At 40.9% G+C, this 26,033-nt stretch overlaps 1 protein-coding gene across 3 annotated transcripts in view; it reads left to right on the forward strand.

Moving 5' to 3' along the window:
* Positions 1 to 26,033, forward strand: part of ZNF638 (zinc finger protein 638) — an 85,023-nt gene that overhangs the window by 55,976 nt on the left and 3,014 nt on the right. Inside the window, exons 20-24 of one of the 3 annotated variants that reach the window (XM_062209624.1) lie at positions 10,635 to 10,672; positions 15,557 to 16,775; positions 17,377 to 17,442; positions 18,291 to 19,242; positions 20,950 to 21,054. In XM_062209624.1, the coding sequence (XP_062065608.1) occupies positions 10,635 to 10,672; positions 15,557 to 16,775; positions 17,377 to 17,442; positions 18,291 to 19,242; positions 20,950 to 21,054 (2,380 nt within the window). The remainder of the gene's footprint in view (positions 1 to 10,634; positions 10,673 to 15,556; positions 16,776 to 17,376; positions 17,443 to 18,290; positions 19,243 to 20,949; positions 21,055 to 26,033) is intronic. The other 2 variants (XM_062209625.1, XM_062209623.1) reach the window with 2 other exon arrangements.

Below are 26,033 nucleotides of genomic sequence, written 5' to 3' on the forward strand. Positions count from 1 at the left end.
ATTGACACAGCTTTACTAGACATCACCTCATTGGAAACTCCTCTGACCCTCTGAGCCTCTGACCCTGTAGCAGACTTCTGCCTCACCTCCCAGTCTTTCTTTGAATTCTTGGTGGAAGCTGCCATGAACTGAGAACTCTTAAATCCTGTACATAACAACCCATCATCATGTGGACTCCACCAAGTTTTGCTTCCTGCAGGAGCTGTGCCTGCAGCTTTGAAGTACCTTGATGCATGAATTGTGAGATAGTCTTGGGGATACTTATGGACAGGAGTAGGAGTTGTTTCCTTAAAATAATTCTGGTTTTCTATGCTTGGAGCATATGATGCAAGTTGGGGCTGGAAAGATTTCTGGGATATCCTCAAGACAAGTTTGCTGTTATCCTAATGTGAAGCATTCAGTAATATTTTTCAGAGGGTTCCTCTGCCTCACTGATTTGTACTTTTTCTTCACTCTGTGCCTGGACAGACTGTAGAATTTCCCTCTTTAAATTGTATATTTTGCCTTAAATCAAGCTACTGCTTTCAGATACTGTGTGCAGTTAAAAGTAACCAAACATTAACTTGATGCTTGCTTTCTTTCCTTTTGAAATAGCTTTTCTTTTAATCCTATTATTCTGTGAACATTTAGAAATTTTCAATGTTTTCCTTTTATTTGAAAGACAGAGGAACTGAAACAGAGAGGAAAATCTGTTTATCTGCTGGTTCACTCCCCAAACACTTGCAACAGGCAGTGCTGGACCAGGCCTCAGCCAGAGACCTAAAACTCCATCTGGGTCTCCCACATGGGTGGCCAAGTATTTGAGCCATCATATGCTGCCTGCCAGGAGATGTGTCAGCAGGATAGATTGGAGTGGAACAGCAATGACTTGAACCAGGCACTCTGATATGAGATGCAGACTTCCCTGTGGTGTCTTAACCTAGTGACTGAGCCAAATGCCCACCTTTCCAAATGCTTTGTTATTTAGATGCTTCCTCTACCAGATTTCCTCGCTAGTCACTTTTGAACACAGTTCATCCAAGTTCTTTATAATGGTCTTTACTCCAGTTTTCCATAGAATAGTCTTCCATTTGCATCTGAGATGTTGTTAGCGTGGCCTTTACTATCCATATGCCTGTTCACATTCTGGTTACAACTACTTAGCCATTCCAGCTCTTCTCTCGTCTTCTCAGCCTATGCCAGAATTACCCATAAGGCTTTGCTTAAAACAGTCTAGATCTTTTCTAGCCTGCTGTTTAACACTCTTCCAATCTGTTAGAAACCAATGCCAAAGCTGCCTCCATATTTGTAGGTATAGTTATAATGTTTCCTAGCCCATGCAGGAGGTTAAGAGGGCATGGCATACCATGCCCCCCAGGAAAAGCACTGGTCAAGGGCTCAGCACACTGAGACCCCCACATATGTTATGACTGCTGGCAGGTGGCAGAACCCAGGCACATTTCTCCCACCTCCACTTCCTGTTGAGGGGCCTTGTAATTGTCAACTAGGTAAACAGCTCCCGGTTGTGGCCCAGACCCCTAAGACCACCTGGAAGGCTATGTAGGCTACATGACCTTCAAGCTGATTGGAGAATCGTAGAGTATCTGCTTTATCCTATAGAATCAGTGTTGCTACCCTGAGCTAGCTACTCCCCTTTGCCTGCCATATATATGTATACATACATATATATATATATATAGATATAAAGCTTGTGCCCCACTGTTAATAAATGAACACATTCACCGAAACTGTCTCCGGTGCTTGTCAAAGAACACCATCTCTGCACCATCCTGACAGTGTGGGCCTCACAGGACGAGCCTACAACTGGCGCTCAGACAGGGACCTGAACTTGTAAGGTAAGCAAGGGTGGAGCCCTCCCTGCTAGGTAAGGAGGCATCACCCATTAGTCGGGCCCCCATTCCCTCTCTGCTAGGTGAGAGGGTACCTCCGTCCCTTTCTAGGGGCCCTCACTGTGATCGTTGGCTCCAACCCCTCTCTGCTAGGTGAGAGGGTGCCTCCATCCTTTTCTAGGGGTCCCCGCCATGATCATCAGCTCCCCATGTGGATCTTCTATTGTTTGCCTATGATAATTTTCTTGATTGTTACCTACTTTTGCCCTTCACTCTGGGCCAGATCCCGAGTAAGAACCCCAGGCCTAAGCTCTTGCAGGCTTTGTTGGAAACTCATGGCCTTAAACTAAAATGGGAGGAAGCCAAATGATTTTGCAAAACCTCTGTGGGCATGTGTCTGTGGCTTGAGGCAGTAGACATTTATGATCCATCCGTCTGGGAGAAGATTCACAAGCCGCCTGTCGGCAGGAGGTAAACACCAACATACCTGCCCCCTCCCCAGTTGTTTGACCAGGTAAAGCTTTGCACCCTCTATGCTTGCCTGAAGGAGGGGCCCCAATCAATCTCCAAGGCTGCATCGAAAAGCCTCTGAGGATCTTAAACTTCCTTGCCAGAATGGAACAGGCTGTACACAGCAAGGTTGCTCATGAGGAGGCCAAGAGGGCCCTGATCTGTGACCTGATATGGGAAGGCTTAAATAAGGAACACTGTGCTGCGATTGCCCTAGTACATATGAAGTCACTAGATGAGTGGATTCTCACATGTCGGGATATTGGGGTACACTCTTCCCAAACTGAGAAGCTCACCCAGACACTTAATGCCCAGAGATACTTTCCCAGGCTCTGACTTCTGTGGTACAGGTTCAGGACCCTGAATTCCTCCATGTTACAGTGGATACCTATTCAGGATTTATAATGGCAACTCCTTCAATGGATGAAAATGCCCCTAAGGTTATTGCTCACCTCCTGTCTTGCTTTCTTGTTATTGAACTCCCATTTTACATAAAAGCTGATAATCGCCATGCTTATACATCCAAAGTGTTTGCCTCCTTTTGCATTAAATGTGCCATTTGTCATATCACAGGCATACCCTGTAACCCCCAAGGCCTTGCAAGGCATTGTAGAAAGGAGACATTAGGACCCTAAGCTTGAAAAACAGGGGGAGGGAGTATGGTACCCCCCAAAAGAGTGTTAACTTTGCTCTTCTCACCTTAAATTTCTTAAAAGTCTCACCCTCTAGGGCACCACCAGCAGTGAGACACTAGAGACCTCTCACAGGCCCAACCCAGTTGCCACTGGTCCGATGGAGGGACCCGACTACCCAACAATGGAAGGGACCTGATTCCCTTATAACAATGGGAAGAGGTTTTGCTTGTGTCTTTCCAGATATCGCTCCACAGCCTGTGTGGATACCCACCCGAAATGTCAAACTCTGGACCCCAATCTCCAAAAATAAGCCAACTTCAGCACCTTTCCCTAAACGAGCCACCGATGAAAAGACCCTGGAAAAGGAGGAAGCCTGTGCCCTCCCAACTCCCAATCCAACTGGCTTGGTGCTGGTGGTGCTGATCTGTGCAGCACTGATGTCAAACTCTCAGGCTGCCTGTTACTAGGCTAGGTCCCAGGATAGCCCTGGCAATTTGACTTCCTACCCAAATACACAGTAACTGGACCAGACCCTGGGACCAGTCCTTCAAGGATGTGGCCAGGCAAGTGGTAGAACAGACTAAGAGGGCCCTTGGATGGATCATCTCTGCCGTTATATCCATTGTCACTGTGGTAGCTGGTGTGGCTGTTGCCACAGTTTCCCTCATCCAACCGTGCGCACCCCCAGTGTGTTCACTTCACAACTGTTTGTGTCACCGATGTGCCTGTCTTAGACTGGGAAACTGGATATCGTAACTTGGCAGCCTATATCAGGGGCCCTTAGGATGAGGAGTTTTCTCAGGTGCTCTTCAATTTAACCCAGAACTTAATGCCACCCACATTTCTATCCTGGTGGTTACCACCTTTACACAGGGACTGGTTGATTACTGGTGGGGACTCTTGAAATTTTGGTTCCATCCCTATACGTTGATTATTGCAGTCATGGTTATTGTGGGTTGTAGCTTATTGATCTGGTTTTTTCATGCCGCACTAAGCAGAGTCACATCTGTCAAGCGAAAGGCTGCTCTGCTGGCTGAGATTTTGGCCATAGTATAGTCCACCCTAAAACGGCGGGGGAGATGTGGGTGATCCTGTGCCTGACTGGGAGACTACCTGCCTAGCCCATGAAGGAGGTTAGAAGGCATGGCATACCATGCCCCCTGGAAAAACCCTGGTCAAGGGCTCAGCACACTGAGACCCCCACATATGACCTGACGGCTCTAATTTAAATTATTTCTTTTCTCCTACTAGTTTTGAGTTTGGTTTGCAGTTGTTTCTCTTGGACCTTCAGATTCATTGCTGACTTATTTATTGGTGTCTTTCCAATTATTTGATATAGGCACTAGTTGCTATAAACTTTCCTCTTAACACTGCTTTTGCTGTATCCCATCAGTTTTGATATGTTGTATTGTCATTTTAATTCATTTTCAGAAATTTTTTTATTTCTCTTTTGATTTCTTCTATGATTTCTTCATTCAGGAGCATGTTTTTCAATCTCCATGTGTTTGCATATGTTCTAGAGATCCTTGAGTTGTTGATTTCCAGCTTCATTCCATTGTAGTCTTATTTATTTATTTGAAAGGCAATGCTTTCCCAGGTCATAGCAGATATGTGGATTGGATGGGGAGCAGCCAGGACTGCAACCGGCGCCCATATGGGATGCCAGCACTGCAGGCAGCAGCTTTACTGGCTATGCAACAGTGCCAGCCCCTTGATATATATATTTTTTAATTTGCTGAGACTTGCTCTATGGCCTAGCATGTGGTTTTTCCTAGAGAACATTCTTAGCACTGATGAGAAGAATGTGTATTCTGCCACTGTTGGGTGAAAGGTTCTGTAGATATCGGTTAGGTCCATTTGTGTCAATTAACTCTGTTGTTTCCTTGCTGATTTTCTGTCTGGTTGATCTATCCATTGCTGAAAGTGGGGTGTTGAAGTCTCTCATTACTATTGTATTGAAGTCTATGTCTCCCTTTAGATCCTTTAACATTTCTTTTAAATAACAAGGTGCCCTGTAATTAGGAGCATATACGTTTATAATAGTCACATCTTTCTGTTGAATTAATCCCTTAATCATTGCATAGTGCCTTTTTTTCTCTCTTTTAACAGTTTTTGTGTTAAAGTCTATTTTGTCTGATAATAGGGTGGCTACACCAGCTCTTTTTTGTTGCTGTTAGCATGGAGTATCTTTTTCCGTCCTTTTGTTTTCAGTCTGCATATATCTTTGTTGGTGAGATATGTTTCTTGTAGGCAGCAAAGAGAGAGTCTTTTTTTTTAATCCATTTAGCCAATCTGTATCTTTTAATTGGAGTTGAGGCCATTTACATTCAAGGTGATATTGATAAGTAACGACTCGGCCTGCCATTTATCCATAAATATTCCTATTGTTTACTTTAGATTTCTTTTGTAGTTTTACTGGGAGATTTTCTGCCTCCACCTTTTTTTCGTAGTGGCGACCATGTTTCTGTGTAAAGCACATCCTTAAACATCATTTGTAAGGCTGGGCAAGTGGTGACAAATTCTTTCAGTTTATGTAATGGAGGGTCTTTGTTTCACCTTCATTCATGAATGAGAGCTTTGCAGGGTACAGTATTCTGGGTTGACAGTTTCTTTCTCTCACGACTTGGAATGTATCTCATCATTTTCTCCTAGCCTGTAGGGTTTCTGATGAGAAGTCAGTTGTTGAGTCTAATTGGAGATGTTCTGAAAGTTCTCATACACATTTTAGAATCTTTTTTTTTTTTTATGTTTTACTGTGGAGAGTTTGACTACAATGTGTTGTAGTGAAGACCTTTTCTGATCATGTCTTTTAAAGAGTTCTATGTGCTTCCTAGACTCAGATATTCCTTTCTCCATATTAGGAAAGTTTTCTGTAATTATTTCCTTAAAAAGGCCTTCTAATCCATTTTCTCTGTCCATGCCTTCAGGAGCTCCTAAGACCCATATATTGGGTTGTTTGATAGTATCCCATAAATTTCCAGCACTGTTTTTTAGTTTTCTGATTTTTTTTTTGGTCTGACTATAAAATTTCCAGTGATTTGTCTTCTAACTCATATTCTTTCTTCTGCCTCACCCAGTCTGTTGTTTAGGGTTTCCACCACATTTTTTATTTGTTCTGTTGAATTCTATATTTCCAGTATCTTATTTTGATTTCTCTTTAAAATCTCAGTTTCATGGGCAAATTTTTCATGTGGTAATGTATGGATTTCTTTAGTTTGTGGATTTGCTTTTGATTATTTCTAAATAATCTTATGATCAATTTTTTGAATTCTGTTTCTGGTATTTCTTCAATCTCTTCATCCTCATATTCTAATCTTGAAGTGTTGTGCTTTTTTGGGGGCATCATGTTGTCTACCTTATTCTTGTTTCTTGAATTGCTGCATTTATTATTAGGCATTTTTGGAGATACTTGCTGGTTTGTTTTTTTTCCCCTGTAATGGCTTTTTATCTTTGGACTATGCCTTTGTGGCTTAGTGGAGTGTCTGCTCTTTCAGTGAACACCCAGAGACATGTGCTGGGTGTGGTCAGTGAGCTTTGTTAGTGCTCCAGGGTGAGAGGAGTGTCCAAGGTGACACCCAAGTTGGGAGTGGTAAATCTCTTTACTTTGCCTTTTCCTTTCCCTTCCCTTTTGTTTCCTTGTTCACCTTCTCTCCTCCAAGGAGACCAGTGAGTGCCTTGGTGCTTGTCCTAGTGAATATAATATTGTCTGCACTGCCACAAGAACCACAGAAAAAATCTGTTCAGTCGTCAATGTGAGCATGGATCCCACAGCAGTGACCCTCACCCAGAAATCAGGGATCTCCAAGCATGTGCATCCATCCACAGTGGCTGCCCAAAGTCCCAGGCACACCCTGTGCCCTCTCTCACAGCCACAGTTTTTTCACAGTCCCAGCACATAAGACTCCCACAGTTACGAGCACCCAGCCAGACTCAGGTGTCTCCTCTCAGCTGGCTGCCAGGCCTGTGGACAGGAGCTGGTGCAGCTGTTACGTATGTCCAAAATGGCACCTGCCCCCTCTTGCCAAGTGGGTGGGGAGAAAGAAGCGTGTCCCCCCTTTTTCCCCTCTAGGTTGGCAGGAATACTGTCCTCCACAGAGCTCCAAGCCAGACTCGAGCCAGGCTCTTCACACTGCTTTATCACTGATAGCTTGGGCTACTGCATTCTGGTCTCGCCTCACTCTCCAAAGCTGGTGCTGAAGTTCTTGGCTGCTGGGGTCCTAATTTGTGTGGAGTTTCCTCTCTGACTCTCCCCTGAGACTGCTTCCCTCCACTTTTTTATTTTTTAACTATCTTCCCCTTAGATTAGAGCAGTAAGCGCCCTCCCTATTCTGCCATCTTGGAAACTCTCCTAGATTACATATTATTTATTTGAAAGGCAGAGTCTCAAGGAGACACAGACAGGGGGAGCGGTAAGGGGAGAGAAAGAAAGATAGAGTAACCAATTTTCTTATTTGCCGATTTATTCCCCAAATGACTGTAATTGCTGGGGCTGGTCCAGGCTGAAGCCAGTACCCAGGAACTCCAGTTTGCTCATGTGGGTGGCAAGGGCCCATGAATCTACTGCTTTCTCAGGCCGATTAGCAAATCCAAAATGGAGCACTCAGGACTTCAAAAGGAGTTTCATTATGGGATGCTGACAGTACAGTCAGTGGTTTAGCCTGCTTCGCCATAGTGCCAGCCATTAAAACATTGCATTTTTTTTAAGTTTATGTCATTCATAATTTTCAAGTTTTTTTTTCAATTAAGTTCGTATTACACAGTGGCTATATAAGAATTCTTCCAGCTATATAGTACCCAAATTCTTTAATGAAAGCAGTGAAAATTTATAAAATTTGTACCTTGATTGGTACTTTACTTCCCAAACCCTTGTTCATTCTATTTTATTAAGTTGGAAAGTACATTTGGCTTAATGTGAATGCTTCGTTTCACCCTCAGATTTTTGTCACTACAGTTTTTACTACTTAAAATGAGTTACTATTACTTAAGTTAGTTATGTCTATATTGCTGTCTCAATACCTCCCCACTTTCATTAGTTGTAAAGGTTACTTCATTGTATAGAACATTATAGCCTTTAGTTATTTTTTTTTAATGTTTTCTCTTTTTATTTTTTAAGATTTATTTTATTTGAAAGAATTATAGAGAGAGAGGAAGAGACAGATCTTCCAGCCTTTAGTTGACTCCCCAAATGGCCGCAATGGCTGGAGCTGGGCCCAAGTCAGGAGCCAGGAGCTTCCTGCGGGTCTCCTGTGTAGGTGCAGGGGTCCAAGCACTTGGGCCATCTTCCACTGCTTTCCTGGGCCATCAGCCGAGAGCTAGATTGGAAGTGAAACAGCCAGGTCTCAAACCAGCACCCATATGGGATGTCGACATTGCAGACAGTGGCTTAATCCACAGCGCTTTAGTTCTTTAATTATAGATAATATGCATACAAAATCTATAGTACTCAATTCTAAGTATTGAAAAGCAATGTTAGCATTTTTAATATCTTGATTATAAATTAAGTAATAATGAGAGTGGTTCTTTAAAAAAGGAAATATATATATACATATATATACACTTGTGCACTCAGAGATGAATTTCTTGCATTTTGTTTTTGAAAGGGGAAAGAAAATATCTTCATTATGTAACTCAGATTATGTAGTTTAATACTTCTGTTGAATAGAATCTATTCTCTTAGAGCTATTCTCTGGCTTCCTATTCTAAATGATGGCTATTTGTGTGCTTTGTAAACCAATCCTTTGTTTTCTTTTCATTGTTATTCTGAGTTATTTCTGCTACTTCTTAGACTTTGTAGAGCAATCCATAAGTGAGAAATAAAGTTTGCTAGAGTACGTCTTCAAATAATATTTTACCCCAGAAAATATAGGAGGTAAATTTTCTGAGTCCTTTCATATTTGAAAATTATTTCAGGCCGGTGCCGCGGCTCAATAGGCTAATCCTCCGCCTTGCGGCTCCAGCACACCGGGTTCTAGTCCCAGTTGGGGTGCTGGATTCTGTCCCGGTTGCCCCTCTTCCAGGCCAGCTCTCTGCTGTGGCCAGGGAGTACAGTGGAGGATGGCCCAAGTGCTTGGGCCCTGCACCCCATGGGAGACCAGGAGAAGCACCTGGCTCCTGGCTCCAGATCAGCGCGATGCGCTGGCCGCAGTGCGCCGGCCGCGGCGGCCATTGGAGGGTGAACCAACGGTAAAGGAAGACCTTTCTCTCTGTCTCTTTCTCTCACTGTCCACTCTGCCTGTCAAAAAAAAAAAAAAAAAAAAAAAGAAAAAAAATTATTTTAGCCGGCGCTGTGGCTCAATAGGCTAATCCTCTGCCTGCGGCGCCAGTACACCAGGTTCTAGTTCCGGTCAGGGCGCCGGATTCTGTCCCGGTTGCCCCTCTTCCAGTCCAGCTCTCTGCTGTGGCCCAGGAGTGCAGTGGAGGATGGCCCAAGTGCTTGGGGCCCTGCACACGTGTGGGAGACCCGGAGAAGCACCTGGCTCCTGGCTTTGGATCAGCGCGGTGCGCTGGCCGCAGCAGCCATTGGAAGGTGAACCAACGGTAAAGGAAGACCTTTCTCTCTGTCTCTCTCTCATTGTCCACTCTGCCTGTTAAAAAAGAAAAAAATTATTTTATTACTTTCCTCCTATATACTTTATCAGTAGTTGGTCTAGGTAGAGAATTTGGTGCTCACATTATTTTGCCTTTGATTTTCAGCAGCTAGTACTGTTGGGAAGACCAATTCTTACCATACCTGTAGGTATTCTGTATCTTTGATAATGTTTAGGGCTTATTCATTAAACTAATCTTTAATTCTTTTCTGTGCCATCACTTTTAGACATGTTGAAATGCATTGGTGAATAGCAGGGTCACTATTCCATGTCCCAATCCTACAAAAATTGTATTTGAATGGAGTAAATAGATGATAAACAGATACACAAATTTGTGTCTGTGTGCCTGCATAAATGTCAACAAGTTAAAAGTGTTAATGAAACAATCGGGGGGAAAAAAAGAGAGAGTGATCAGTGAGAAGTTGTATTTCCTAGACTGGTCAGTATTAGCCCCCTACAGAACAGCTACTAGCGAGATCTGAAGGAAGAGAGAGAGAAGCTCTACAAATACATATCAAGGAGAAGTTTTTAGAAAAATAAGGGCGAAGGCCTGAGGAACATACTTATTAATGTATAAATTTCCAGGGAGGATCAGTATGCATAGTCCAGTAAGCAAAATTTTCTCTTAGTTTGTAGCTTATTTCTTTTTGTTTGTGTTTTGAAAATTTATTTATCTGAAAAGCAGAGTTACAGAGAGAAGGGGAGAGATACAGAAAGCTCTTCTGTCGCTGGTTCACTCCCTGAAAGACCACATTGACCAGAGCTGGACTAGTCTGGAGCCAGGAGCTTCCTCCAGGCCTCCCACATGTGTGCAGGGGCCCAAGCACTTAGGCCATCCTCTGCTGCTTTCCCCAGTGCATTGACAGGGAGCTGGAGTAGAAGTAGAACAGTTGGGTCTCAAAACAGTGCCCATATGGGATGCTGGCATCACAGGTGGCAGCTTAACCCAATATGCCACAGTGGTGGCCCCTAGTATTGCTTTTTGTATTTTCACTGAATGTGTTTCACTGATAGGTTAAATATACTTAAAGTCCAGTAGAATTGCCTCTAATAAAATGTCAATTATATTACAGGCACAAACTGAGAATGACCCAGAACTAGGAAAAGAAAGGTATGTTGCTTTTTAAGTGTGCTAACATTTTGAAGAGTTTTTTTTTTTTTTTTTTGAGTTTCATTTCTGCATTTTAAGTAATTACTCATAGCAAAAAGTTCCTGTCTTACAAGGTTTTTTAATGCATATGTGAGCTTGTTGTGGGTTCTTTCATAGTTGTTTGAACTAGGGGTTTGTTACTTTCTCTGTCTCATTAAGGTATCTCTTGATTATTTAGAGAAGTTGAGTGTACAAACATAGATTGAATTAAATGTACAAATATGACTTCTTTATAAAATGTTTTCAGAAGGCTGTTAACTAAACTCTAAGCAATATTATATGTTGTTGTTGTTACTTTTTTCTGTCTCAGAATAATTAAACACAGTAATAATGTTTGAACTATCTAAATTGCATTAACTTAAAACAAAAAGGTAGCTTTCATGTGTGTTTTGGTAGTTTTTAAAAGCAACTGTAGTTTGAAGAAGGGATTTTTGTCAAAGTTAAATACACTGCTTTTTATTTTCAGAGGATGAAAGCTTGGTTTTCAAAGTCTACGAAGTAGAGACTTATAACCTGGTTTGGGCTACATAAAAGACACCTTCCCCTTAGTCACTTTTTTATTCTGATGGATACCTTTCTTGTCACCACCGTTGTCCCACCAATTATTAACGTGCCTCTCACTGTTTTACATTATTTTAAAAAAATTATTTTATTTATTTGAAAGACAGTTACAGAGAGAGGTAGAGCCAGAAAGAGACAGGTCTTCCATTCTGCTGGTTCACTTCCCAAATGACCATAAAGGCCAGAGCTGAGCTGATCCGAAGCCAGGAGCCAGGAGTTTCTTCCCGGTCTGCTACACCAGTGCAGGGGCCCAAGGACTTGGGTCATCCTCTGCTGCTTTCCCAGGCCACAGCAGAGAATTGGATCAGAAGAGGAGCAGCCGGGACTTGAACCGGTACCCATTTTGGGATACTGGCGCTGCAGGCTGGGGCTTTAACCTGCTGTGCCACAGCGCTGGCCCCTGTTTTACATTTTAAATCACTGATTTGGGATATTTATTTTCCTTCCTGTATACTAACTGAATCACTAGTGTTTGCTAGCCCATGTTGTATAAGCATGTAAGTTTGAAATAGCATTTTCATTCTGTTTTAAAGTGTAGTGTTTGTTATTTGATGTACTGTTTTGAGATGCCTACAAAACAGAATGTCTTACTGGATTTTTCTTAGTAAATATTTCTTAAAAAATCATATGGTTTAGATAAAGGTGATTGTCAGTACATTGGTAACTTCAAGCAAAACAGGCTTGGTGTGTTGGTCAACACACTTTTTGTAGTTGTTGACTTCATCATAACAATTACATTCATTTCCCTAAAGCATAATACCACCTGTTATGTTTGTTATAACAGCTTACAAAGGGCTTCCTAAATAACAGTACTTCATGGAGTAGTACAGATAGACTTACAATTTGGCTATAATAACTGTTGCTGCTAAGTAAGTATGTTCTTCCCAAAATTCATTTTATCTATTTCATTTGAGGTCTGCAAGAAGAACTGTTGTCTGTTTGAGAGGCAGAGAGACAGAAACAGAAACAGAGATCCCAGCCCACTGATCAGTTCACTCCCCAAATGCCAACAACAGCCAAGGCCCAACTGAAGCCAGGAGCTGAGATACAGTCCAGATGCCCCGTGTGGGCAGCAGGAACCCAATTAGTTGAACTATCAACACTGCTTCCAGAGCCTGTTTTGAGTCAGGAGCCAGTGGCAGGTATCCAACTCAGGCACTTGATATGAGATGTAGGTGACTTAATCACTAGGCTAAATACCCACTGTGGTTTTTAAAAATTCTTATTTATTTTCATTTATTTGAAAAACAAAGAGAGATCTTCCATCTAACAATTCACTCCAGAAATGTTTGCAACAGCTAGGGCAGAGCCAGACCAAAACCAGAAGCCTGGAATGCAGTCTGGGTCTCCCACATGGATAACAGGAATCCAATACTTCAGCCATCACTTGCTGCCTCCTGGGATGCCCATTAGCAGGAAGCTAGAATTAGAAGTGCAGGCAGGACTCAAACTCAGACACTCTGATAATGGGATGTAGAGTTTCAAAGTGTGTCTTAACTGCTGCACCAAATACCACCTGCACCTAAAATTTTCTTTTGCCATCAATTTTTTCCCTCTTATATTTATTAGAGAAAAAGATGTGGGATATGACCAGAACACTATACATTTCTTTTGGAGTAAACTGTTGCTGAGAAGAGTTGTAGTGGTAGTTTTTAAAGTACTTATGGTTGCCAGCTCATCATGAATGTGATCTTTTTGTTTATGATTAAACTTTAAGTAGATTTCCTATTTAGAGAAGATCTCACATGGATATATTTTTATAATTTAATAGTAATCCATGATGCCTGTACTCACCCTGTGCTGTATAAACAGGGTTCATTTCATATATTTAAAGCTCCAAATAAGGATGCTAGATGATTCATTAATATTGGAGCTCTGAAATAAACACTGATCTCCAGTATTGTGAAGTCCAAATCTAAAGTTTCTTGGGATGTGTGTCTTACAGTGTTAACCTTTGTTCAAAATGCCCAGCTTTTATTGTATGCATTTTCTGAAGGTCTTAAGATTCGGGCGTTAATGCAGATGAGAAGGAGAATGCGAAATCAGATGCCTTCCTGAGATCCTTTTCTGTGCCTTTCCCAGAATATGATTTTGTTTTGCTTTAATCTTTAAAAAGACTTGTTTAACTCTGATATTAACAATGTCATTTATTTGACATCTCAGACTGGCTTTGTAAGCTACCTTTCTCACTATTGAAGCCTTTGCTTATTTTAGCAAATAGATACTAATGATACTAATATGTGGTAAATGATTTCTATGAAGAAAACTGTTTTTTTTAAAGACCAGCACACAGGACATCTATGGAATTAAACCATTTTTCCACATAGGTAGTCTTTGTTCTCTGTGTGAGGATGGCACTACTTAGTGATTCATTTTGTGTAAAAATAGTAACTTTTTTTGGTAGTAAGGGAGAATTCTATGAGCTTGAGCTAGGAACCAAAATTTCCCTATTATCTTTCTATACCATTGAATATTTTTATGGCCCTAATTTAGGATTAATATTCAGCTCAGTAATGAATGTGATTTTCATTATGGGAAGTGAATTTTGTAATTAAAAAACCAAAGTTTATATTTTGAGAAATAATCTTTACACAACTGTTGTAACAGTGAATGTCACAACTGTGTCTTTGTCGTTTATGCTGAGCAACAATTTTTATTTTACGTGGTCCTAAGAATTTGGAACACTAAAGTTAGTCATTGATAGTTGACTAATAAAGATGTGAATTGTTTCAAATGACCTTTTCAGCTTATGATTAATAGAATCTGTGTTGACTAAGGTCTATGATTATTGGTTTTTCAACTTAAATTATGCAAGTGCTGTGGCATTTGCAACATTTAAAAAAAAAAGATTTATTTATTTTAAGTCAGAGTTACACAGAGAGAAGAGGAGATTCAGAGAGAGAGAGGTCTTCCATCTGCTGATTCACTATCCAATTGGCAACAACGGCCAGAGCTGCACCAATCTGAAGCCAGGAGCCAGGAGCTTCTTCCAGGTCTCCCACATTGGTGCAGGGGCTCAAGGACTTGGGCCATCTCTGCTGATTTCTCAGGCCATAGTAGAGAGCTGGATCAGAAGAGAAGCAGCTGGGACTTGAACAGGTGCCCATAAGGGATGCCGGCACTGCAGGCAGTGGCTTTACCTGCTGTGCCACAGCGCCGGCCCGCATTTGCAGCTTTTGATCAAGAGTTATTTCTCTGATCTTATAGAAAAGTTCTCTCCTTTGGAACCTTAAACTTATATCTTTGTTGGAAGTGAGGGATTTTTCAGTTCATTGACTATACTGATGTTATAGCACTTTTTCTAAACTTCTGAAATATGATTGACATCATCTCAGGACACAAAACCCTGTGTTGCATTGTTAACTAAAGGATGTTTGGCCACCCTTTAAGAAGCTTGTTAAAGGGAATTGGTTATATGCCTCCTTCTTTGAAAAAGGGAGAAAAGTATTATTTTTTATTGTGAGGTATTGATATGGTTTGATCACTTTCTGATGTCTTTCTCTAACCTGCTTCTAATGTAATTTTGTGAATGTGTTTGTTAACTTTAATTTGTGTTGGTAGAATGCTAGACATTGTCTTCAGAAGCTAAGATTTTCCTTATTCAGAATAATCTCTGACCTATGGAACATTAATATAAAGATAGTTCATTTTGCCTTTGCTTCCTTGAAAGTAATGAAATTACAAAATCACATTCATTTTCTTTTGATTTGGAAAGACTAGATGAGGTAAGATTAGTTAATCAGTGCAGTTCTTGAAAATGTAAAAGCTATCGCATCTTTTTTAAAAAATGGTATGGTTAGGAGTATAGCCTTTTCCTACTACCTTTTTTGTTTTTAAAAAATTTCACTTTAAATTTCAGTGCATCACTCATCAATTTCATTATAGAACAATACCAACATTTTACTGTTTTAAAAACTGTTGGGAGGTTAGGATCATATAATTTGAGTATCTCAAGTTGACATAGTAAGAAGCAAAATTGGTTGTAACTCCCATGAGTAAAAGGAGCATATCAGTGCTTGTAGATTTGCCATTGTTTCCTTCAAATTAAAGAGAAAGCTTCATTGAGATGGAGTATCTCTTTTAAATTTTTGTATTGTTTACATATTTCCAAAAACTTTTTAACAGTTTTACTGTTAATTGGCTGGATTTTCCAAAGCTTATTTATGATACATCAGGAAATCTTTGCAAGTGGCATCAATAATTATAATGGTTGAATCCTCATCATAGTTTGATTTTGGTTTGTGTTCTTTTTTTGTTGTTGTTTTTGTTTTAAAATACTTTTAGCCCTGGTTTGAAAAACAATCCAGTTGATGAAAGTGAGGTACAGACAGCAACTGATAGTCCCTCTGTTCAACCTAATGAGATTGAAGAAGAAATTACTCCTAGCCTACAAACAGAAACTTTGGTACAGCAAGAAGAGCCTTGTGAGGAAGAACCTGAAAAAGGACAACGTGACTCTGGTTTTACTATTGAAACATTGCAAGTTGAAAATCAAGAAGAGGTGGTCAAAGTAGAAATTCCTCTTTTAGCACCCACTCCCACCAGTATTGAGCTATTCACTGAAAATATAGAGGAGTCTGCTTTAAATCAACAAGTATTTTCTAATGACTTTGAGAAGGAAGAGGCAGAAATTAACGCTGAAACAGAATTGTCGACATCTGACAGTGCATTTATAAAAGAAAGGAACATCAAAGAAATTCTAGAAGAATCTCCATCTGAAGCAGATTTCCTTTCTGGAATTACACAGTCTGTGGTAGAAGCTGTAGCTGAAGTGGACAAACATAAAGCTGTTTCAGAAATAATGCCAGCTGCTTGTGTTGTGACTTTAGTACCAGGAGTTTCCTCTAGCGATGAGAAGGCATTGAGCAAAAAAGATGTTTCTGAACAAAGTAACATTGATGAACATGAGGAGAATGAATTTGCTGCTAAGGAAACCAGAGTAGATACACATATAGGAGCAGAGGAGGCTGAAAAGAATGAAGCTAGGATGGTTGCAGAAAAATTGGAAAAGATTATGGCAGCAGTGAAAGAGAAACCTGCAGAAAATGCTGTAAGTAAGGTATACCCAAATAAAGGAGTGGGGCAGACTATTAAGCCTGATGAAACTAGTAAAACCAGTGTGTTGGCTGTATCGCATGTATCTAACAGTAAATCAAGCATCAAGACTACAATGATCTCTACTCCTAAGGCAAAAGCTACTGCTTCAAAAACTGAAAATCAGAAAAGTTTTCTGAAATCTGTGCTCAGAGATCAAATAAATGCAGAAAAGAAACTTTCAACCAAGGAATTTGGTCTACTTAAACCTGCAAGTGCCAAGTTAGGCTTGGCAGAAAACAGCAGTAAATTCAAACCCACTCAGAGTGGTGTTACCAAAGGAGGCAGTGGAAAGATCTCAGCTTTGCAAGGCAAAGATTCTAAACTGGATCACAAGGACATAACAAAACAGTCTCAGGAAACAGAGGCTAGATCTTCCATCATGAAGCGGGATGACAGCAACAATAAGGTGAGGAGAGTAGAAAAAATGGCTCACTGTGTCTTTGAAGTGTTTAGCTCTGTTGCTATAGCTATGGAGTAGAAGATGTAATCTTGTTTCATGTTTGCATCTGCTTACTTTCAGCTCACCCTAAGCTCCCATGATCCTTCCTTAAACAGTTTCATTGATTGAAGCCAATAGCATTTTAGAGTATGAAACTCGAGTTCATAATTTATTAACAGGTTTGAAAAGCATTGTGTGTATAGAAGTTGATCAGAAATATACCTATGTGGTTTAAAGAAAAAGTCTGCAGTGGATCTCCTTAGCTGATTCAGCACTTTGCTTCTGAATGGGAAGTGATTTCCTCTCTTAAAATGATGCTTTGTCAGGTTTCTAATTGCCCAAATTAGACATTGTGGATCTAAGGAAGAAATGATCAGAAAGACTGAATTTAATTCCAACTTTGAGAGTTGCTTATACCATTCAGTGACTGTTGACTTAGTTTTGTGTACTTGTTAGATATATATACTTGCATAATTGATTATAGTTTAATAATGTTTTATGTTTAAATTCTTTTTTGAATATTAATAACCTGTGTAAATTCTGGTTTTTGTATTATTTAATATTTCAGACTTTGGCTGGGCAAAACACTAAGAGTTCTAAAAGCACCACTGGTAGAAATTCCAAATCTAAGGAGGTAAAAAAAATCCAGTAACATTAACCTTTCATTTCACCTTTCCATGGTAGAGTTTGTCTATCTTATAACTCATACCTGCTTACTGATGTGTAATGAGTGAGAGCTGTTCAAAAAGGTACAAGAATGAAATGTCCTTTTTTTTTTTTTTAAACTGTACCATTAATTCTACCATGAATTCTTCACTCTTTTACCTTGAACTAGGCTAAATAGTTTATCACTGATAGCAAACTAAATGTATAGAAATCCCACTGGAAATTTATTTTCTTTAGGCACAATATTTCAAATTACAGATTTTTTTCATTTACAGTTATATTACATATTGTCATAATAATTTTTTCATATAACTTTCTCAATATATAAACTTTCTAGCTTAGTACTGTGTATCTTAAAATATATATTATAGATGTATAGATCACTGGAACAGTCTTGCTGGCTACTTACTTTGTTGCCTTTTTTGGAGTGCTGTTAAAAGTCCAGTAAGTCTCCAAAAACACTTGGTAGATATGTACAGAACAGTAAATTATTTGTTATATTGTTTGACAGATGCTTTAAATGAAGCATTTTTTGCATTTATATTCAAAATATCATTTAGGAAGTAATTTTAATCTTAATTGAAATTAGGTAAAAATAGAAGATTGATATTGTTAGGATTTTACTTTTGGCATTACTTTTAGTAGTTGATTCATTTGTGGTGCTTTTAAAAAAAAAAAAAACGAATTTTGACCTTTAGGAAACTTCTTTGTACTAAAATTCCCTTGAAAGACATACACCACATTTATTGTGACTTACGGGAACTCAGCCAGTTGGTTAATAGTTGTTCACAACACTGATTCTTAACTCTCCAACAGGAACCATTATTTCCATTTAATTTGGATGAATTTGTTACTGTGGATGAGGTTATAGAAGAAGTGAATCCTTCTCAAGCCAAGCAGAATCCATTAAAGGGAAAAAGGAAAGAAGCTCTCAAAAATACTCCTTCTGAACTTAACTTAAAGAAGAAGAAGGGAAAGACTTCTGCCCCTCGTGGTGTTGAGGGAGAATTATCTTTTGTAACATTGGATGAGATTGGGGAAGAGGAAGATGCAGCTGCACACCTAGCACAAACTCTAGTTACTGTAGATGAAGTAATTGATGAAGAAGAACTAAATATGGAAGAAATGGTAAAAAATTCAAATTCACTTCTTACATTAGATGAATTAATTGACCAAGATGACTGCATTTCCCATAGTGAACCTAAAGATGTTACTGTTCTGTCAGTGGCTGAAGAACAAGATCTGCTCAAACAGGAACGCTTGGTAACTGTGGATGAAATTGGAGAAGTAGAAGAACTACCTTTAAATGAATCAGCAGATATAACTTTTGCTACTTTAAATACTAAAGGAGATGAAGGAAATAATGTAAGGGAATCCATGGGGTTCATTTCTTCTCAGATGCCTGAAGACCCTTCTGCTTTGGTCACTGTTGATGAAATACAGGACGATAGTAGTGATTTGCATTTAGTGACTTTGGATGAAGTAACTGAAGAGGATGAAGACTCTCTGGCTGATTTTAACAACCTAAAAGAAGAGCTTAATTTTGTTACTGTTGACGAAGTTGGAGAGGAAGAAGATGGAGATAGTGATTTAAAAGTAGAGTTAGCACAAAGCAAAAGTGACCGTCCCACAGATAAAAAGGGGGATAGGAAGAGAAGAGCTGTGGACACAAAGAAGACAAAACTTGAAGCCTTGTCTCAAGTGGGTCCAGTAAATGAGAATATTATGGGAGAAGATCTGAAAATGATGATTGAAAGACACTTAGCAGGTAGATACTTGGAGGTGGTAGCTTTTCTATTTTATGAGAGGATTACATTTAAAATTAATTTAAAAATATATGTTGTAGAGGTAGGTGTTTGGCACAGCACATTAAGCCACTGGTTAGGATCCCCACATCCTGTATTGGAGTGTCAGTTCAAGTCCCAGCTCCTCCACCTCATATACAGCTTCCTGATAATGTGTCTGGGAGGCAGCAGATAATGACTCAAGTGCCTGCATCCCTGACACGCATGTGGGAGACCCAGATGATGCTCTTGGTTCTTGGCTTTAACCTGGCCCAGCCTTGGCTATTTACAGGCATTTAGGGTGGTGAATCAGTGGATGAAAGATTGATCTGTTTCTCTCTGTGTGTCTCTTTCTCCTTCCCTGTCACTCTGTCATTCTGCATTTTAAGTAGATGAAAACAAATGAGTGTTTTAAAAATAAATTTATATTGTGGCGTTACCATTAATTCGCCCTTTATTAATATTCCAAGCCAAAAGATTATGCTAACCATTAATAAAAGAGAACTTTAAAAAAAAAAAAGAGAGAGGGGCCGGCATTGTGGTGCAGCAGGTTAACGCCCTGGCCTGAAGTGCTGGGATCCCATATGGGAGCCGGTTCGAGACTCAGCTGCTCTACTTCTGATCCAGCTCTCTGCTATGGCCTGGGAAAGCAATAGAGATGGCCTGAGTCCTTGGGCCCCTGCACTGCTTGGGAGACCTGGAAGAAGCTCCGGGCTCCTGGCTTCAGATTGGCGCAGCTCTGGCCATTGCAGTCATCTGGGGAGTGAACCATTGGATAGAAGACTCTCTCTCTCTCTCTGCCTCTTCTCTCTCTCTCTCTGCCTCTCCTCTGTGTAACTCTGACTTTCAAATAAATAAATCTTTAAAAAAGAGAGAACTTTAGGAAGTTCATGAAAAATTGAATTATAAGGTAAGTTGATTTTATTGCAGAAGATTTTTAAAATCCATACATATAGGGAATTTTCAAAAAAATCATAGAAAATATGTATTAGAGAAAACTGTATGGATTTCAAACGTTTTTTTTTTTTAAATAAGCAAAAGGATGTTCACACCAGATTGTCTTCCAGTTTTTGTTGTATATTTAAGATTTAGCGTAATTCATAAAAATATTTTTTCCTTCATTTATTTTACTTGAGAGACAGTGACAGATGGAGAGAGCGCCCATCTTCTGGTTCATACCCCCAAATGTCCACAACAACTGACACTGGGCTAAGTAACCACCCAAGTACTCTGATGTGGGATGTGGGCATCTTAAAACAGTAGGCCAAATGCTACCCTAAAGTAATATTTTTAAATTTTTTTATTTAATTTATTTGAAAGAGAGACAGATCTTCCATCTGTTGATTCACTCCCCAAATGCCCCCAACAGCTAGGGCTGGGCCAGACCGAAGCCAGGAACCTGGAACTCCCATCTGGGTCGCCCATGTTCTTGGCAGGGACCCAAGAACTTCAGCCATCACCTGCTTCCGAGGTTGTGCATTATCTGGAAGCTGGATCTGAAGCAGAGCTGGGACTCAAGCCCAGCAGTCTGATTTGGGATGTCAGCATCTCAAGCTTAACCACTGTGCCAGACACCTGCCTCTTGGGTAGTATTTGCAAAAATGTAAGGTGTTAATATTCAGATAATTTAATGTGTTTAAAGCAGTTTAAATATAGCTACTGTAGCACTAAAGGAGACTTTGTTTTTAAAGCTAAGACACCAACCAAAAGAACTAGAATTGGGAAAGTACCACCATCAGACAAAGCTGCTGGAACAGAAGTAGGCAGAGGTGAAGAGGCCTTCCACATTGAGGAAGGTAAACCAAGACTGTGGGAGTGTTGGGGGAAACATTTCAAAGATCTGCCATCTGAGAAGAAAAATAGAAGAATGGTGAAATAGAGCAGGGATGCAAAAAGGCAATAATTATTATTATTATTATTTTTAGTTTTATTTGAAAGAGATCTTCTGTCTTTCTCTCCAAATGTCTCACCTGAATAAAACTGTATTTAGATAATGAAGCATTAGTATTTGGAATGTGACACATTTGTGGACATGATGTATGAAAGGTTTTTATTTTTTAATATTTTAGTTTTGGCCGGCGCCGAAGCTCAATAGGCTAATCCTCCGCCTGCGGCACCGGCACCCCGGGTTCTAGTCCTGGTCGGGGTGCTGGATTCTATCCCGGTCTCTCCTCTTCCTGTCCAGCTCTCTGCTATGGCCCGGGAATGCAGTGGAGGATGGCCCAAGTGCTTGGGCCCTGCACCCACATGGGAGACCAGGAGAAGCACCTGGCTCCTGGCTTTGGATCAGCGTGGTGCGCCGGCCGCAGCGGCCGTTGGGGGGTGAACCAACGGAAAAGGAAGACCTTTCTTTCTGTCTCTCTCTCTCTCTCTCTCACTGTCCACTCTGCCTGTCAAAAATATATATATATATTTTTTAATTTTTTTATTTGAGGGTGTTACAGACAGGGTGAGAAAAAGAGAAAGGTCTTCCATCCACTGGTTCACTCCCCAAATGGCCACAATGGCCAGAGCTGAGCCAGTCCAAAGCCAGGCACTTTTTCCAGGTCTCCCACACGGGTGCAGGAGCCCAAGCACTTGGGCCGTCTTTGCTGATTTCCCAGGCCATAAAAGAGAGCTGGATTGGAAGAGGAACAGCTGGGATTAGAACCAGCACCTGTATAGGATGCCAGCACCACAGGCAGAGGCTTAGCCCATTATGCCACAGCACTGGCCCATGAAACGTGGTTCTGATCACATTGCAGCATTAAGTAAAAACCATTTATTTCCTTTTCCTTATTGACTAGATCCCTTGTTTTGTGGATGCTTCCAAGCAACTAATCAGTGAATTAAACAAGATATCTTAATAATATTAATAAAATTTAAGTTGAAACAAATAAGAAATAGAGTCTAGTGAGGGAGAATACTTAAGATACTCAAGAAGGCCGGCGCCGTGGCTCACTTGGCTAATCCTCCACCTGCGGTGCCGGCACCCTGGGTTCTAGTCCCAGTTGGGACGCCGGGTACTAGTCCTGGTTGCTCCTCTTCCAGTCCAGCTCTCTGACGTGGCCCAAGAGGGCAGTGGAGGATGGCTCGAGTGCTTGGGTCCCTGCACCCACATGGGAGACCAGGAGGAAGCACCTGGCTCCTGGCTTCGGATTGGCGCAACACCAGCTGTGGCAGCCATTAGGGAAGTGACCAACGGAAGGAAGACCTTTCTCTCTGTCTCTGTCTCTCTCTCACTGTCTAACTCTGCCTGTCAAAAATTAAAAAAACAAAAAGATACTCAAGAAATGTTTACCCATTATATTAGACAATGGACATTGGACATAGCAAAATGCTGAAAAAGGTACAAAAAAGAAAAACAGTTTGGTATCCCACAGAGTTTGTTTCAAAAAGGTAAAGCAAAAATTAACCATTAGTGTGCCTCAAAACACTCGAAGAGTATCCCTCTTACCATTCTCTTTGAAGCACCTTTCCTGTCATTTTTTTTTTAAGCTTTACCCATTTGAAAGTCAGAATTACAGAGAGAGGAGAGACAGAGAGGTTTTCCATCTGCTAGTTTACTCCTCAGATGGTCACCATGGCCAGGGCTGGGCCAAGCCAAAGCCAGGAGCTTCATTACGGTCTCCCATGTGGATGGCAGGGGCCCCAGTATCTGGCTCTTACTCTGCTGCTTTTCCCAAGCCATTAGCAGGGAGCTGAATCAGAAGTGGAGCAGCTGGGATATGAACTGGTACCCATATTTTGGCTGGCATTGCAGGTGGCAGCTTCATCTCCTGTGATGTACACCAACCCCTTCTTTATTTATTTATTTATTTATTTATTTATTTTTGACAGGCAGAGTGGACAGTGAGAGAGAGAGAGAAAGGTCTTCCTTTTGCCGTTGGTTCACCCTCCAATGGCCGCCGCGGTAGTGCGCTGCGGCCGGCGCACCGCGCTGATCCGGTGGCAGGAGCTAGGGGCTTCTCCTGGTCTCCCATGGGGTGCAGGGCCCAAGGACTTGGGCCATCCTCCACTGCACTCCCTGGCCACAGCAGAGAGCTGGCCTGGAAGAGGGGCAACCGGGACAGGATCGGTGCCCCGACCGGGACTAGAACCCAGTGTGCCGGCACCGCAAGGCGGAGGATTAGCCTAGTGAGCCGCGGCGCCGGCCAACCAACCCCTTCTGTTGTCGTTTTTTTTTGTTGTTGTTGTTTTGTTTTTTTGTTTTTTTTAGAGATTGATTTATTTATCTGAAAGGCAGGGTTACAGCGAGTCAGAGGCAGAGAGTTAGTTCTTCCATCCATTGGTCCACGCTCCAAATGGCTGAAACTGCCATAACTGGGCCAATCTGAAGCCAGGAACCATGAGCTATTTTGGGTCTCCCACGCGGATGCATGAGCCCAGGACTCAGGCCATCTTCCACTGCTTTCCCAGGCCATAGCAGGGAGCTGGATCAGAAGTGGAGCAGCTGGGACTGGAAATCTCAGCTGGACCCTCAGTGCTGCTCCACAGTCTATCAGATATCTCCTGCCTTTCCCGTTTCCTGATCAGTATAAATAGCTTTTTACCCCATTTGTGTCATTTAGCCCATTCCTTACTGGATGACCTGCCAGAGCAAATGTGGAATCTCTTTGTCTGTCAAATTGAATTTTACTTATGTTGGCTGCTTTATATGACCAAGTCCTACCAAATTTTTTTTCCCCTAGGGCTAGCATTGTGGTACTGGAGGTTAGAATACCATTTTCAGTGCCAGCGTCCCATATTGGAGCACTGGTTCAGTTCCCAACTGTTCCACTTCCCATCCAGCTTTCTAATGCACTCGGGAAGGCAGTAGAAGATGGCCCAAGTGCATGAGTCCCTGCCACCCAGATGGGAGACCCAGATGAAGTTGTTGGTTCCTGGCTTCTGCCTACCCCAGCTTTAGGCTATTGTGGCAATTTGGGGAGTGACTCAGTGGATGGAAGTGTGTGCGTGTGTGCTGTCTCTGTTCCCCCTTGCCCCCAACGCAAACACTCACTATATATTTCAAATCATTTTTTAAAAACTCTCTTAAGTTTGGGATCCCTGTGGCTCCTATCCTTTCTTCTTCCTTTCAGAACAAAGCACCTAGAAGCAATCACCCTTTTTTTTTTTTAAAAAAAAAGATTTCCTTGTTTATTTGAAAGCTAAGAGTTAGAGACAGAGAGCACTTCCATCCACTGGTTCACTCCCCAAGTGGCTGCAACATCCAGGGCTGAGCCAGGAGCTTCATTCAGGTCACCCAAGTGGGTGACAGGGGCCAATGACTTAGGCCGTCTTCTCCTTTTCCTAAGCCAATAGCAGAGAGCTGGATTGGAAACAGAGCAGTCGGAATCCAAACCATATGGAATGCCAGCATTGTATGTACTGGCTTTACCTGCTGGGCCACAACACTGACCCCAGAATCACCCATTTTTACTTTTTCTTTGGCTTCATTCTCTACCACCTTCTAGAAACTGATGTTGATAAACCCCATTGGGTTGTCAAACATGATTTTTTAATTGTGTTACCTCTTAATTTAGTCTCATTTTAGTTTTCTCCATCATTGTTGCTATTGATCGCTACCTCTTTTTTGAAGATCTTTCTCATGCTCAGTAGGTATTCCTCCTTCCTTGTCTGGTCTCTTCCATAAACAATCCATGATGTCAAGCTTTAGGTAGTAACTTAATAATCTGATTAATAGTTTTCCTCTTTAGGATTTCTTGAATAATATAGAAAGAATGATCTTATTTACTACTTACGTAATAGTGTATTTCAGTTAATGGGCAGTATGTTTGACAAAAGGACCTAGCTTTAGAAAGACATTTCCCCAAACATTTTTAAACGTAAATGAACTGTGATATATTATTAATATAAAGGTGCCTTCAGAGTGGCACAAGCCAGATGTGTTTTGAGAAAGTTCATTAGCTGGGTAAGGAATTAAAGTGTTTTAGGAAGAGGTTAGAGGCAGGGAGATTAAGCTGTTTAACCATCAAGTCAAGCAAAGAAGATAGCTTTTTTTCCCCCCTACTTTTAAATAGACTAGGACTTCCTAACCAGTAAAATATGAAAAGTAAGAGAAGAAGGAGTAATGATTTCAAAATTTGTAGCTCTACCCTCCGATTTGGTAAAGAGTAGCCCAAATGTGTGGAGGGAGGAGCACTGAACTTAAAGTCACAAGTCTTGGTTTAGCCTCTGTCACCTGCTGGCTATGCACTGGAATCATAATAGATTATTACTTCTCTTAATCTTGTTTTCTCCATCTATGAAGAAATATTTAATAATTAGTCTTATCTCATGTGGGATAAAAGCTAAATGAATAATGTAAAAGGAGTTTGTTTACTACTGTGGTAAACAGTAGGGTGTTTCAGTTACTGAAGGTAACTAGAATAACTTGAAACCAGTTTCCATTTTTATGTCTGCCCCAAGACCATGTTAATGCGGGATCTGCTAGCACTGAGTGGGCTTGAATGTATGTCATTTCACTGGTGATCCTGCTTATTAACAAGGATCTTAAGCTGTCAGTTTAGGTTAAGTTGTTTAGGTTTGAAGCACCACAATACAAGGCATCAGAATTATCTCTGCTGGTATCCTTTTCTCCTAATCTTCACTCTCTTCTCAACTCAGCATCTTCCATACATAAGTTAACTCTTGCCAGTAACTATAGAAATTGGACTTTTTCCCTTATCCCTCTAAATTATTTCTGGAACAATATATAAATAAAAATTTGTTAGCCTTCATCCTACACCCCCAGATCCATTTAATAATTCTGAATTATTTACTCATTTATTTCTTACATCAGAGAATCTTAGAG

Source organism: Lepus europaeus, chromosome 13 (assembly GCF_033115175.1).
Source record: "Lepus europaeus isolate LE1 chromosome 13, mLepTim1.pri, whole genome shotgun sequence".
NCBI classification, from domain to species: domain Eukaryota; kingdom Metazoa; phylum Chordata; class Mammalia; order Lagomorpha; family Leporidae; genus Lepus; species Lepus europaeus.